Source organism: Danio aesculapii, chromosome 7 (assembly GCF_903798145.1).
Source record: "Danio aesculapii chromosome 7, fDanAes4.1, whole genome shotgun sequence".
NCBI lineage: Eukaryota > Metazoa > Chordata > Actinopteri > Cypriniformes > Danionidae > Danio > Danio aesculapii.
In genome coordinates this window covers 57,655,427-57,671,225 of record NC_079441.1, presented here as the reverse complement: position 1 = coordinate 57,671,225, position 15,799 = coordinate 57,655,427, and the positions used below count along the sequence as shown (strand labels likewise).

The following is a 15,799-nucleotide window of genomic DNA, read 5'->3' as shown; positions in this document are numbered from 1 at the left end:
CAGAAAAGTAAATATTTTGAAGACTATTGGTAACTTGCTGACGGTAAGATGGTAGTTCTTATAGAAATCCAAATTATTATTCATTCATTCATTCATTCACTCATTCATTTTTTTTTTCTTATCCAGCATATGTTTTACGCAGCAGATGCTTTTCCAGCTGCAACTCATCACTGGCAAACATCAACACACACTCATTGCCACACATACACTACAGACAATTTAGCCTACCCAATTCATCTATATCACGTTTTTTTTTTTTTTTTTTTTTTTTTGTGGGGGAAACCGGACTGTGGAAGGTCACCAAAATTATTTTAAATATGTTCTTTACGAAACGGTGATTAATCTTTCATTTTTTGTAGAGAAAAATTCAAATTTACTCAACATTTACTCATACTCAAGTGGATCTAAATCAGGGGTGCCCAAACTTTTTCTTACGAAGGGCCAAAAACCAAACTTGATTGAGGGTCGTGGGCCGAAGGTAAATATATCCAGCTGTACTACAAAGTTTCCATGAATAAGTTCCTTGTTTATTTAAAAATAAAAATAAAACATTACTTTAATTATATTAACTAATCCATTATATATTTTTACACTTTATAATGAAGCAACTATAATGAAGAATTCAATTTATAACACTATGGAGTTTATAGCCGAATACACTTCCTAAGCTGCACCTGCCTTTGCCTTGATTTGCTCACTCAGGATTTCTAAATTGTGTTCTATTTGCAGAGCAACATTATGTTCATTTAAAAAAAAGAAGGATCCATTTACAACATTAAATTGAAACATTTAATTTAAGTTAGTGTTTTTGTATCTTAAAAATAAAACTAACAAATGAAAGCTTACATTAAATTAGAAATGACAATGTGTATTAAAAACATTAACCCTCCCCAAAATTCTTCCTCTCTTCTCAGATGGGATGGCGGGCCAAATCAAAGGTTACAGACTCTGGTCTAAATCTTTATGAATTCATGTAAAACAAAAAAAATAAATAAAATTTAAGAATATCTGAAGAAACCTGTAGCCACTGACATTAATTGTACAGCATTTTCCATTTAGGGAGGTAAATCGGTACTGGTTTGCAACATTGTTTAAAATATGTTTTGTTGTGTTCAACAAAAGAAAGAAACTCAAATAGAGGATGAATAAATGACAGCAGAATTATACCTCAGATTGCCCATTTAACTTTTCTGTAACATGCATAAAGAAAAGTGACATGAATTTGAAACATCACAATGGTGACAGTTTTAGTGTTGACCGTTATAGTAGTAGTTTTTATTTGTCCTACATGAAATTAAACAACACAAACACGATTAGGTCTCCTGAGACATAATGAAGCAGCTATTGAGCAATAAAGTTTTTTTTTTTGTTGTTGTTGTTTTTCTGGATTGTCAGCACTCAGAAGAGTGAGTCTGACCTTTTCGTCAAGTGCCTTTAATTTGTATGTCTGAATTTGAAAGATGGAGCTGCACAAATTCAGATTCTGTCTTGTCACACATCACTACACACTCATACACATTCATTTTGCAAAAAAAAAAAAAAAAAACTGACAGGAAAATGTTTTGTGGAACTGGTGACACAGAAACAGGCAATTATTAGACACTCTAATAATAGAGAGATAGAGGGAGATAGAGAGAGGGGGGGGGAGGGATAGAGCCTGAACAAAAGAAGAGCCAGAAAAGACTTTTATCTTTTGTCTCCACTAACTTAATCTTCATAAACAGACTGCTTTTAATCTCTAAAATCAACTTCTCTAAAATCTTTTTTTCACACTCTTTTTTTCTCATCATCTCTCAGTTAATATCAGTCTTCTTTTTGTTGCTTCCTTCTATAGTTTCAACCTTATTCTTTTGGCATATCCTTTTGTGTATCCACTGAGACACATTTTGCCATTTTGTGGTCTTGACAAAGCTACACATTCAGACCACACCAAAGCCAAGATAAAAGCTTTCCCTTTACCAGAAATCTCTCTCATGCTCAATTTTTCACTCTGCTCCTCTTCTTGTTGTTGTGGTGGTCGTCAGCAAGATAGGTTGTGACATACTTATTGGCACTGCAGTTTAAGCTCATTTAAAGACTTCATTATTCTATCCCTTGAGCTCTCTGTCAAACTATCTATCTCTATCCCACCTCTCTTCTTTATTTGCTCTCTCTCTCTCTCTCTCTCTCTCTCTCTCTCTCTCTCTCTCTCTCTCTCTCTCTCTCTCTCGTTCTCTACCAGCCCCCTGTTAGTTTCAATGTCTGTGGTGTCAGTAGCTTGTAATTCTCCCACACCACATACACACATTCACTCCCTCTTGGCCCCTTAATGAAGGACAGACAGCAAGAGGGCGTATGTCACTTGCCATAGATAATGTCTCAGAGAGGTGCAAGATGTATTGAACATGCTTCGAAAATGTCTGACAGTGACTAGGCTGAAGCTGCTACTAAAGCCAAAGACACTGATAACATGAGAAAGCAGGACTGCCTTTGCCTCAGGTTCAACATGGAGCTCATTATTATCACGATTCAAGCTAACAAGAATCACAGCATTGCATATTCATTATTGCAATGCTGTAAAATGTCATACTAAATGTGTTATATAAGATTGCTCTGAATGCACATAAGTGGATTTTGAAACAATTAGTCTGTAATGTGACAGTACATCATATTTAAAACCCTTTTGTTTGAACCCTACTGAAAATCCAATCCTTCACTTTAATGTCAAGGCTAAAGAAATATTCTTGAATTCCAGATTTAGTCAACATATGCTACTCTGGTTAATATCCTAAAATTGGCTCCCTAAACTCAGTGACAAGACTCATTTGTAATGAATCGTCCTTGTGGTTATTGTAGAAGTCTTGGAGTTCATGCTCAATCCCAAGACTTGCATTTGACTTTTCCGCTAACATTAAATCTGAAAATTACTTAATGGGATAGTTCACCCAAATCCAAAACAAGATATTCTAAAAATATATAGTAAACAAGCAGCCAATGTAATCCATAGTAGGATCATAAAATGTGTAAATGAATGTATAAATGAATGGATGCTCCTTCCCAATATTCTTGAGTGTATCTTCATTTGTGTTGTGTGGAGGATGAGTAAATTATGTCATTTTTTACTTTTTTTAGGTGAACTATCCATTTAAGGTACTTAAGTTGAATAGTCTGTTAAAACATGTGAATAAAACCCCCTAAATTGATTACCCTGTATTCCTATTCTGATTGCAAAACCTGAGTTCTGAATAATCATAGAATTAAAATGTTGCCAATTTATTTCTTGAAGCAAAATGCTAATTTACACAGAATCTATATTTTATATGTGCAGTTCCTCAACTGCAAACAGCTCTTTAAATTGAACAAAACTTGTGGTTGTGTTTATCTCAATAGTGGTTTCACTCACCTGTAAATAAGTGTCTCATCTGCAGTGCAGTTGTACTGTATTTGATACATCCACACCAGGTTGTCTGCCATCAGATGACCCTTATCCCATATCACTTGTGCTGAGGTTGATGTCACTCCTTGTACTCCAACCATCTGCTCCTCAACCCCTTCGCTTACTACATCTCCACCCTCTGGCTGACCATCCTCTCGTCCCTCTTGGGGGTCACTGCTAGAGTCCATGCCAGGACTTTGCCCACTGGAGGTCTTCCCTCTAGTAATGTCCGATGATCCTGGGTCACGAGCAAACAATACTGTTCCGTTTCCACGATGAGGAAGAGGGATCACCTTCAGGTCAACAAGCGAGGTGGCCTCACCTGCAGCATTGATAGCAATGCAAGTGTATGTCCCATCATCCCGAGCAACAGTCACAATTAGCTCAAGTGTGCCATTTCGAAAAGATGTGGTCCTACTGGAATTGCCAATGATACGATCATCTGGTGAGACCCAGTGGATCACTGGCTCTGGATCTCCAATAGCACGACATTTGAGCGTTGCTCTTTGACCCTCCAATACCCAGAGTTTGTGTGTATGCCGGGTAATAAGTGGAGGCTCACAAGCAAATTCCTCCTCAGGGATTGACCAAAAGTAACGCCCCGCTAGATGAAGGGGTGTAGCGCATGTTTCCATATCATCACTGCGGATCAGCCTTCTCAACCAAAGCAGTTCACAGTTGCAGTGTAATGGGTTTCCCCCAAAATTCAGGTTGATCACGGCATTGTAGGGTGTCGGGCTAATAACTCCTGTCTGGGAGCGAGCAAACAATGGATCAGGTGGTAAAGTTTGTAAACGATTAGAGGTCATGTCCAATCGGGCTAGTTTGTAGAGCTCACTAAAAGTTCCCTCAGAGATTTGGTCAATTAGATTGTGATCTAGATTTAATGTGTGCAGACTGGCCATGCTCTGAATAGCATCCCAAGGAACCTTGCGCAAATTGTTGTAGGATAGGTCCAAATCTTCTAGAGTGAATAAAAAGTCGTCAAAGGCCTCGGAGGAGATGTTGGTGAGTTGGTTGTTGTTGAGAATGAGATGCTGTAGGTTTAGCATGCCTACTAAGTCCCGTGGGCCCAGCTCTGAGAGTCGGTTGCCATCTAAGTGCAAGGAACGAAGACTTTCCAGATCTGAAAATGCAAGTGGCCGGATGTTACTGATGGTATTTCGGGACAGTGTCAAATCCACCAGTCCAGTCATGTTGGCAAAATCAACTCCCCCCACTTCTCGAATGAAGTTGTCAGCGAGACGAAGCTCGACGGTTCGACGATCAATATTTGGTGGGACAAAAAGAAGGCCTTTATCTGCACAAAGTGTACTTAGAGACTCAGAGAGATTTCTGCAGACGCAGTGAAAGGGGCATGCAGAGACTACGCCCCACGTCTCGCCAGCTACGACTCCTGGAATCTGACCAAAGAGAGCAGGCAGCAAGCAGGCACAAGTGACCAATGCCAGCCAGTGCAGTAATGGCAGTTGCAGTGTCGTTGAGGATGTGTCCTGGGGTGGTGAGTATCTGCTGGTGAACTTTGGCCACAGAAAAGGAGAGGGTCGCCGAAATGCTTCAGAGGGCTTGAAAAGGTTTTGTTTCAAATGGATTGATGGATGAGAGGAGAATGATGGTGCATGTGTATTTCTGTGAGGATGGCATAAACTATGGGAATGATGTGGTTTTCTGAATGGCTGAAGGGGTGGGGAGTCTTGCATTGTAGATAGGGGAGGGATCCACAGACCTAGAGAAAGCAGAGAGAGTATAACATTAGTCATTATGTTTTAAGTATCAGCTTTGTAGTGCTGTGTGGTTTCTTTAGTTCTGAATAAGCTCATGCAGTTTCTCGACAGGAATGACTACACTTTGGAACCTTGTGCATAACTGCATGTAAAATGAATGTAAAATAAGCCACACTGTCAGAAAAACGCTATTTTTGGAATTTTAACCATCCACAAAACTCCTAAAATAGCAAAGGATAGCCATATAACAATTATTTTAGTGCTTTTGGAAAGTGGATACTTCCATTTAAACTCCCACCAAGGCTTAGGGCAGATTTCTTTGACAAAAGAGTCATTTGCTTCACTTTAATTCACTTAAATTTTTGCTTCAGAAGTAAAAGTCACAAAAAACACATAATTTCACTGAAACTCAAAGCTTGACTTATATAGACATGAAGACTTAATCTCCAAAAAATTGCCATGGTAACTTGGAAGCAAAAACATGTTAAAGATCAAAGAAATCAGCTATAGTGAAACATGATCATACAAGTCAAAATGCTAATGTACTGCAATGTAATGCATGCATGAGAAGAAGGTGGAAACACACAGGGAGAGAATCGTCACATTACATAAAATTGTTAATTACAGGTTTGAGAATGAAAAATCCATAATATATATAATTTGATCTCTTGTGCCAAATTGTCCCTGGCACTAAGTTGTCATCTTAAATTGTGGTTCATTTAAAAAATGAAGCTGAAGTGGTATTACTGTAAGTTACTTCAGGTTATACATCTCACTTCTGTGATGCATTAGCACATTCAGCAAATGTTCTTTTGCAGTGTCATTTAACACTAAGTGCATTTAATCATGCAGGTACAAGCCAAGGAAAACAGTGATCAGAATCAGCATGAAATGTTCCATCTCTGAACACTAAGAATGTGAGCCTCAGCTCATGGCCACTGTTAGAAAGTAGCTTACTATAATAGTGACACCACTAAGGTTTTGCAATCACAGTGAAATGCAAACAAGAATCATCTAACATTCTCTCCTATGTTACTTTTCTCTATACTGTTTAAATAACTGATTTATTGTTGTGACATGGTTTGTCACATCTTTTAGGGAATCGGTTAATAAAAAAAAACACATAGACTTAATAATTAAAGCTCTACTCCTGGCGATGAGCAATGTTGATTATAAGCAATATTTCTGCTGTCCTATATCTTCAAATGTAGTTAGCTATTTATTAGTTTTTAGTAGCTAAAATTATTACAGTAGTAGTATTAATTTTTACTTAGCTTGGCAAGCAGCTGCTTCAAAGTAACATTCCAGCAATGCTCATGGCAGACTCACATCTGTAACAGTGATCTTTAAATAACTGATCCCAACTGTTTGTGTCCATGCAGTATTTCACATACACGTGAATCCACATCATTCGCAGAGCTCGTGCTTCCCCACTCTTTTTTGTATTATTAACAGTACAGTGCAGTGATTATGGAAATTTCAAAACGACAACATAATAACTTTTCCAAAGTCATTACACTGAAAAATGCAGATAAATATAACCAGGGAACAATCAGACTTTACTCAGTTAAGCTTGTTTTTCACTACATTTCTCATTAAACAGTGGCAGATTCTAATTTTGTGATTATGTAACAAAATTAGAAACGTCTTCTGTGGCTTTGCACTTGAGAGTGCAGAAATGGGAACTATCTTAAACATGTCTAATGTTCACATAGATGTGCCTGATTAAACCTCATTATTAAATTAATTACTGTATTGATCGGACAACCAGACTAGAAACATTCTAACAGAGAGCATTAACATTTTTTTTCTTGGAGCATTAATAACTAACTATTGTGTTATTGCAGTAAGTACGGTTGCCATGGGGAATATTAAGGGAATATTTCACCTGAAAATAAAGAAAAGCAAATCTGTCATCATTCTAAACCTGCAAGATCATTCTTTTGTGCAACATAAACAAATATAAAGGTGTTTGGGATGCAGTGTTGTTTAAAGAGCCCCTATTTTGCATTAAAAATGTCATATTTTGGTTTTAGGGGTCTCCAACAACATGCATGCAAGGTCAAAAAACACTTTCATTGTCTCTATGCATTTATTTTTACCTAATTATCCCAACGACTCCATTATGATTTGTTCATCGATTCATTTGTTCCCAAACCCATCCTTAGGGCAAAGCTAATCTTCGCTGATTGGACCGATGACCCAGTCTATTGCGATTGGTCGACTGCTTTCAACACGAGACAGAGAGAAATGCCCACCACGGCTACAATATGAAGTAGCAGAAAGTATGTAAGAACCCAATGCAGGAATGCAATAAAGCAATGCAGTTTAACACCAGCATATTACTCTACTCTTAAACCTAAACCCAAGTAATAACAAGGACACACAATCAGTATTAATCCACACAGTGGCAAAAGTTAAACAATTTTGAAAATTGACCAAGCTGCACATATGAGGAACAGCTGATGGTGGCCATAGCAAAGGCAAACAGTAGAGGATCGCCAGGTCAGAAACGAATTTAAATCGGTGAAGGAAGAAGCGCGCGTCATGTTTTTAAACATAGTTTTGGACGTGATATGTGAATAGCCCCATACAGATTTAACCAGAGAGATACAGTACAAGCTGATCTATAACCGATACGTGATTACAAGCCACGCAGGGCGATTACAACTTATAACACACAATTAAACACGTATTTTGCAAACTACACAAAAGGAAGCAATAACTTTAATTACACTCACATGTTATGATCCGGAGGAAGAAGGAACTGGTCTATTTGAAATGTAAAAGTTACTGACAAAGTCCCTGTCAAAGTCTGACAAAGTCCAATAGTCTCTGCTGCTCCTTCAATAACAAACGGCCAACGAATCCCATGCTGCAGCGTAGGTTATTGTATCAATCATCAGAGAAATGACAGGAACAAACACAGCTCTAGGTTGACTATACTATGGTATTTTTGTGAAAATGAACTCTCCATCTGCCAGTGATCAGCGTCTACGCGTCATGATCAGTCCCGTAATCTCCCGCACCTCCGTCATTTTACCAGAACTGGAACTACATATTTGGTCATGTACCGTATCGACGTTGATGCGATCAAACAAAAGATCCGAACTCAAATCGATTCGTTTATTCGACTCTGAGTCAACTATTTCACTAAAGAATCAATAGTTTTAAACAAGGTGCACTTTTAGATTTAAACCTCGGCTGGATGTTTTCATTCACTTAGAGCTGTGTTACTGCATGGAAGGTCATTTTCAAAAACCCATAATAGGGGCTCTTTAAAATGTAATGTTTTAATGCAGGTTTGAAACAACAGGAACCATTCCTTTAAATGATTCAATGGAGACATATGGAGGGTGTCGATGCTCAATGATTAATAACTAGAGCTTTGCTCTGTCATAAGAATACATTTGCTTCTTGTTAGTGGAAGGAGAGAAAAGTGCAACTGAGTGCATTTTTTTTCAACGTGAATTGTAATGCCTTCTAACTGCATTCCCAGAAGTCTGTGGGCAATTGAGCGGAAAAACTCAATAGCGCTATGCAAAAGTATCCGCTTGTCTCTGTCTATCAAAAGTATCTGTCTAATTCTCTTCCTTTTCACTTTTCCATTGTTGCCCACCAATGACCTTCCGTCTCCTCTTCCTCCCTCCCGGTTTCTTCTCCACGCCCCTCTTTTTCAGCTTCTTCTATTACCCAAGGTTCTGCTTATCACCTGTGTCCACTCTCCCCGTCTACCCTTGAGGTAACATGAGAAGTGATGCAATGTTAGTTAAAGTATCCCTTCTCTCTCTCTGTCTCCCACTCTCACCATCTTTAGCCACCTGAGAACAGACCGGCCGAAATAGATCTTGTCTCTCTCCTCCATCGATCCGGCCGCCCGGGGACAGATAGCAGCCCTTCCTCAATATTATCAGGCCTCTTCCTCCTAGCATACTCTATCTTTTCTCATCCTCTGCCCTCGGTGTCCTCTACTCATATTCTTTCCTAGGTTCAGGACATGCCAGTGCTTGTCTTAGTCTAATTTTATCTTCAGAGCAACTGCGTGCATGTGTGTGTGTGTGTGTGTGTGTTGGTAGGGCATAGATTAGATTAGAATAGAATATAAATTCGGGTAATCCTTTTGTAATCCGTAATGTTATTCATGATTCAGACTGAATGAAAAACTACTGCGAGTGCCTAGCTTTAGCACATAATAACCCTGTCCATTATGTGTGTGTGTGTGTGTGTGTGTGTGTGTGTGTGTGTGTGTGTGTGTGTGTGTGTGTGTGTGCGTGTGTGTGTGTGTGTGTGTGTGTGTGTGTGTGTGTGTGTGTGTGTGTGTGTGTGTGTGTCTCACTTCGAACATCTCTCTGCACTTAGCAACTCCCTCAGCCCTCTTTTCCCAACACATTCTGTCCTCAACGTACCCTTTCTTTCTCCCTGTATCCTTCCTAACTTCAAATTAAATCCCACTTTAGGCTTTGCTGCTGTTGTTATTGTCTCCACAATCTGAGTGTCCTCACAGCAGATCACTATTCACTAATGATTATCAAATCACTAATGTTCTCGTATAAGAATTGGTGGTTGCTTTAAGTGTCAAACATAAACACAATGGCCGAAAGACTAATTGAAGCAGCATTGATCATGTAAGAATCATTAGCATCCCTGCTTAGATTTATTCTGTTTATAATGCTCTATGAAGGCTCCATTTCTCTATTGCAGCATGACACATTACAAACCAGCTCCAAATATATTGCTGGAGTGTTTCCATTTCTATTTATTTTTTAACTGGTCACTGGTATAAACATATTGTGTCCTACTTTTTTATCTTTATTTTATGGGTAACACTTTACAATAACAGACAATGATAATGACATACTAATATGTAAACTAAGCATTACTTTATTATGAACTAATAAGTTAAGGCATGCACTAATCATGAACTAACTTTAACTACAGCATGATTCACATGAGTTCATGTGTGAACAATGGCTACTTTAATTACTTGTTAATACATGCTGGTTTGTTAATGTATTAACTAAGACATTAATTTCTGCCTAAATTAACCATCTTGAACTTGATATGTTAATGTATATTTATGTTGTGAGTTTACTTGGAGGGGGACATCAACATTAACCCATTCTAAACTACTCATGAACTCCTTATGCACATCCATCTAGTGTGTTTACACTGAATACCAAAAGAAAAAGAGTTACGCTAGTTTAGATCACAACTCACGGTATCAACAAACCATTAACCAAGTAAAGTCATGATATAATTATACATTAACACCACATGAGTTCTTGTTGGCTACACATACCTTAAACTTAAATGTTAATTATTACATTATTTAACAACTTGTATTAAAAAGTAATTAAGGTAGCCTTAATTCACACATGAACTCTTGTGATTCATGTTGTAATTAAAGTTAGTTCATGGTTAGCACATGAGTTAACTCATCATTAATTCATAATAAAATAATGTTTAGTTTACATATTAATCCACCATTATTAATGTACTGTTAATGTAAAGTGCTACCCTTTTATGTTTATTTTATTTTTATTCATTGCATTTTATTTTAATTAATTTATTTATTGGTTTTAATGATGCTTGTATCTCCAAAGTTGCTTTTTAAAGAATACAGTCTTTCAAAGCAAACTAAAAAAAATTGTTGCAAACTATTTATATGTGTTGAATGTAAAAAAAAATAATAATAATAATAATAATGATAAATTGGTTACACTTTATAATTACACACTATCAACCATTTATTAAGCATTAGAAAATAGTGAGTTCATTATCTGTTAAGCATTAACTCTACATTAATAAACATTTGTAAGCAGTTTATACTTGCAGCTACAAATGCTGTATTCTTGACTTATAAGCACATTTATAATGTGCTTAATGATTGTGTTTTCATACTTTATTAAAGGATTCATTTTTCATTACTAAACTGAATATTGCATTATTTACAAACCACTTATTTAAGAATAGTTGGATGTTTTTTTAAGATAGTCAAGAATGCGTAAGTAATGATTAATAAACTATTCAATTTAACATTTATACTGTATATCTTATTACTCAGTCATATATTAATAGTTAATAAATGTTTTGTTAACTCAACTGCATCCAGTTTTGTGACCTAATCTACAGTGAGGACTATTTATGCTTCATAAATCCCCTATAAATGACAATTAAAGGCTCAGTTATATTCTAAACAGGAAAAACAGAAAATAAACCACTTTATCAATTTCTATTTATTTGAAGGTACACAAATGAATCATGATTTCAGAAATATTTGCAACCTTATCTAAAATAAAATTACAGTGCAGTTTAAACATCGCTAAATAACATTGAAATGTTGCATCATATATTGTATTGTATTATTATATTGTTATTGTTGTTGTTTAATCTAATTTTATGTTGTATTTTGAGACTCCTGTTTTTCAGGCAAAGTTTAAACTTTACAGTAATTTTTTTTAGACAGGATTGCAAAGATGTATTGTTCATTTGATACTGAGCCTTTAATTATAATTTATAAGGGATATATAAAGCATAAATAGTCCTCACTTTAGATTAGGTCGAAAAACTGGATAAAGTTGTGTTAATAAAGCATTTATTATTAACATACATCGTAACCATTAATATATGCCTGAATAATAAGATATATAAACTTTGATTTTAATAGTTTATTAATTATTTGCTAACTTATTCTGATTGATCCTCAAAACCATCAACTACTCTTAAATACAAATTTGTAAATAAGGCAATACTGAATTTAGTAATGACAAATCAATCAGTCACAAATTATGAAAGTACAATTATTAAGCCCATTATAAATGTACTTATAAGTCAAGAGTAGGGCATTTGTAGCTGCAGTTATAAACTGTTTACTAACGTCTATTAATGTAAAGTTAACACTTAACAAATAATAAATTCACTATGCCAATGCTTAATAAATGATTCATTGTGTGTAGTTATTATAAAGTGCTACTATTAAATTTAGTAATGTTCAATTTAATTTGTTTGTTTAAATTTAGCCCAAATAAATTGTTTACAACCACTTAAATTAAACAAGGAAATTGTAAATTGTAATTGAAATAAAATTCTCGTTTGATTCAGCTCTACTATTGTTTTGTACTATTATATAGTTTTATTTTATTGTGACTTTATTATTGTAGTTTCTCACTGCTGAGAGGAGAAAGATGGGTATAAGCATTCATGGGTGGGATGCTGAAATGGGAAGGGGAGTGTAGTGTAGCATGCTGTCCATGGAAATGTTTCCCACTAGGACACAATTTATTGTCAACGAGAGTGGTCAGAATTTAGAACAGGCAACAAGCTCATAAAGCGACGAGCAATAGAGAAGCAAAGTACATTTTTGAGACAAGGAAGTCTATAACACCTGGAGAGACCTAACCATTAGCATTCAAGGACAGTCAGTGGTACAACCTAGATTTAAAATCACACCTGAGGCAGAAATTGTATAATCTTTCTGGATCTGCAGGAAATGGTATCATGACCAGGCTGATTGGCTATTGGTTGCACAAGAACATACATGCACAACCCCTTAATTAATAGCTATCACGAACTAAGAGTGTATTACCTGTTGATGCAAGTCTTTGAAATTAATCAGTAATTGCATGAAACATCCAATGTAATGTATTGACAAATTAGTAATGTAAAAAAAAATAGATTTTAGCAATTTGCAACCTCAAAATAACCTTATGATTTGATATTATTTGCAGTCATTATTTAAAGGGGTGGTCCACTACGATATCATATTTTAAACTTTAGTTAATGTGTAATGTAGCTGTGTGAACATAAACAACTTCTGTGAATGTAATACGGTCAAAGTTCAACGCAAAGCGAGACATTTACAGAGTTAGCTTAGCAAAGCCTACAGCAAACAAAGTTTGGTGAGTCCAAAAAAATACATCTGGGTTAGTGAGATCTCAAACGCTTCAGGTTGCGCACATTTACCATGCACATACACCCCGTGCAGCGATGGGGCATGGCCAGAGGCGCTGTAATGTTATAGCAGAGAAAGCTAAATGACTATCCAAACACTGCTATTTCCGCAGAGCTTACTCTGTTTCTGTATTTAAGCTTCCAAAGGATATGACACAAAGAGAGAAGTGCTTACAATTAAATTTTATCATGTTCCAGAGAATTCTACAAAATATATAGCTAGCATTTGACAAAGGACAGCTTCCAGAACCTCTCCCAGTTCAGTGCTGGATTAGGCTAAAAACTCCTCCAACCATAATAGAACTGTGAGCCACAACCTGTAAGTATTTTTATTTGGTAATATTGAACTATTACATGCACAGTTTCTAGCGTTAACGGTATGGTGTCAACAGTATGTAGAAATTCATATTTATCCTTCAAACCGCTGTAAACATCCACCAATCTTCAGCAGGGCTGCATTGTCTTTATATGCAGACAATTTCCCTGCAATCTACATCTCAAATAACCAACTCGCAAAAAATATGTGAACGTCTCATATTACTTACACAAGCTTATAACCTGAATATATATGAAAGGCACTTGTAAGATTTTATTTTAGAGAGCAGGCATGAGATTTAGCTGTGTCTTCTTCATTTTCTGTCTGATTCAGGTTTAAACTGATACGGCTAACAGTTACACTGACTGACTGTATTTACACAGCGCAAAAGTGCGTGCTTCTAGAGGCGTTATGCTTCCTGGTGACATGGAGCTGATCCGTGAATCACAGCACATTATGTTAGCTGACCAATCAGAGCCTCTTGAGGGTGGGCCATTCAGAGGAACTAGGAAATATGACAGTGGTTTTCATGCTGCTGTATATAATCAAAGTAAAATATGTGAAAAAAATAACATGATTTTCTACAAATGAAGCATGAGCACACTTTGTTTTGCATCTTATAAACACAACCAAGCCTTAAAAACACACTCTGGACCATCCCTTTAATATGTTTGTGTTTAGGTATGGCAACAATTATTTTAATTCTAAGTAACTAATGCTGTTTGTAGCATTGCATTTCTTGACCATCCATGGTAGAGTTGCTATATTCCAGCATGACATTGCCAGTTATTGTGAAAAAATTATTCATTTCCACATATAAATTGGCCTCCAATTGACCAGATCCTCACAGAAAATTGTTTAGGATGTGCATGAGCACACTCGTTTTTGATAGAAATAAACATTGCAAATAGTTGAAAATTCAAACAATGTTACTTGGATTTGTTTTTCTGCTACAGAGATTTTTATTTTTGTTTGTTGTTTTTTTCTTTCTCTGTGTTTAAAAAATTCCAGATGATTATTAACAGTGTGTACCAGCAGTAGCTTAGTTGACCATGCTAGCTATCAACACCTTAGTGCCAATATACAGCTGATCTTTGTGCTTGTTTCACATTATCTTGTTGTTTTGCCTCATCATATTCAATTTAGATTATAAACAACTTGAGTTACATCTATTTTTCAATCACACTGCAGACTCAAAGGCCAGACAGGAGCAAAGTGTTGGGAGTAATAGAGCCTGCTGAATAGTGATACAAAAATATCCAATAAGGGGGTAAACAGAACTGTTTTTTTATTATTATTATTATTTCATGAAAATCCAACTCAATCTCTTTCCCGGTGTTGGGTTGCAGCTGTAAGGGCATCCGCTGTGTAAAACATATGCTGGATAAGTTTGTGGTTTATTCCATTGTGGCAACCTCAGATTAATAAAGGGACTAAGCTGAAAAGAAAATGAATGAATGAACCAACTCAAACTCCCAATATTTCACATTAATTTGCATGATCTCCTTTGTACATTTTGGTACAATTAGCTCATCCTTCAATGAGGGTGGGATTTGGGGACATGCCTCCTTTTAAAAATTGTATGTACATACAAATAATATCGCATGAATTTGTATGAATAAGTCACTTTTCTGAAAATCCATAAAATAGTAACTTTTTCACATTAAATCGGGTTTAAATACAGACATGCAAAGACTCAACTGATTAAAATTTTGTATTGGACAAGTGAAATACTTTTCTGAGGTAAACTTCATGCTGTAGAAAGTTGTACAGGCTGCAAAAATTTAAGCAACATTATGGTGATCAAATGTCCCCACTAGGATAGTTTAGGAGAGTTTTGATAAGGAGAGTTTTGATATTGTGAGGGGAAAATGTTCATTCATTCATTCATTCATTTTATTTTCAGCTTAGTCCCTTTATCAATCAGGGGTCGCCACAGCGGAATGAACCAGCAACTTATCCAGCCTATGTTTCCCCATCACATGCTTCCCCATCACTGATACACTTTCATTCACACTCATACACTACGGCCAATTTAGCTTACCCAATTCACCTATAGCCCATGTCTTTGGACTGTGGGGGAAACCGGAGCACCCGGAGGAGACCCATGCCAACATGGGGAAAGCATGCAAACTCTAAACAGAAGTGCCAACTGACCCAGCCAAGGCTCAAACGAGTGACATTCTTGCTGTGAGGCGACAGCACTACCCACTGTGCCACCATGTTGCCCATGGGAAAATGTTAACAAATACTAAATCATGCTTATCTCATAGTGTAAAATTGCAAATAGGTCTTCTAAACGTAGAGTTTTGTTTGGGAATATAGTAAGTTTAATTACTATAAAAACAGGGGAATTTTGTGTTTATGTGCTTGTGTGTGTGTTTGTGTGTGTGA

The 15,799-nt window shown here is 36.4% G+C and overlaps 2 protein-coding genes across 3 annotated transcripts in view; one reads left to right on the top strand and one right to left on the bottom strand.

Moving 5' to 3' along the window:
- pcxb (pyruvate carboxylase b) overlaps positions 1–15,799 on the top strand; it is a 340,834-nt gene that overhangs the window by 205,615 nt on the left and 119,420 nt on the right. The gene's annotated exons all lie outside the window — the stretch shown is intronic.
- The window catches only part of LOC130232393 (leucine-rich repeat and fibronectin type-III domain-containing protein 4), a 44,077-nt gene that overhangs the window by 7,178 nt on the left and 21,100 nt on the right, over positions 1–15,799 (bottom strand). For both annotated transcript variants that reach the window (XM_056462261.1, XM_056462260.1), the window contains one exon: positions 3,383–5,141. In XM_056462261.1, the coding sequence (XP_056318236.1) occupies positions 3,383–5,115 (1,733 nt within the window). In that variant the 5' untranslated portion in view covers positions 5,116–5,141. The remainder of the gene's footprint in view (positions 1–3,382; positions 5,142–15,799) is intronic.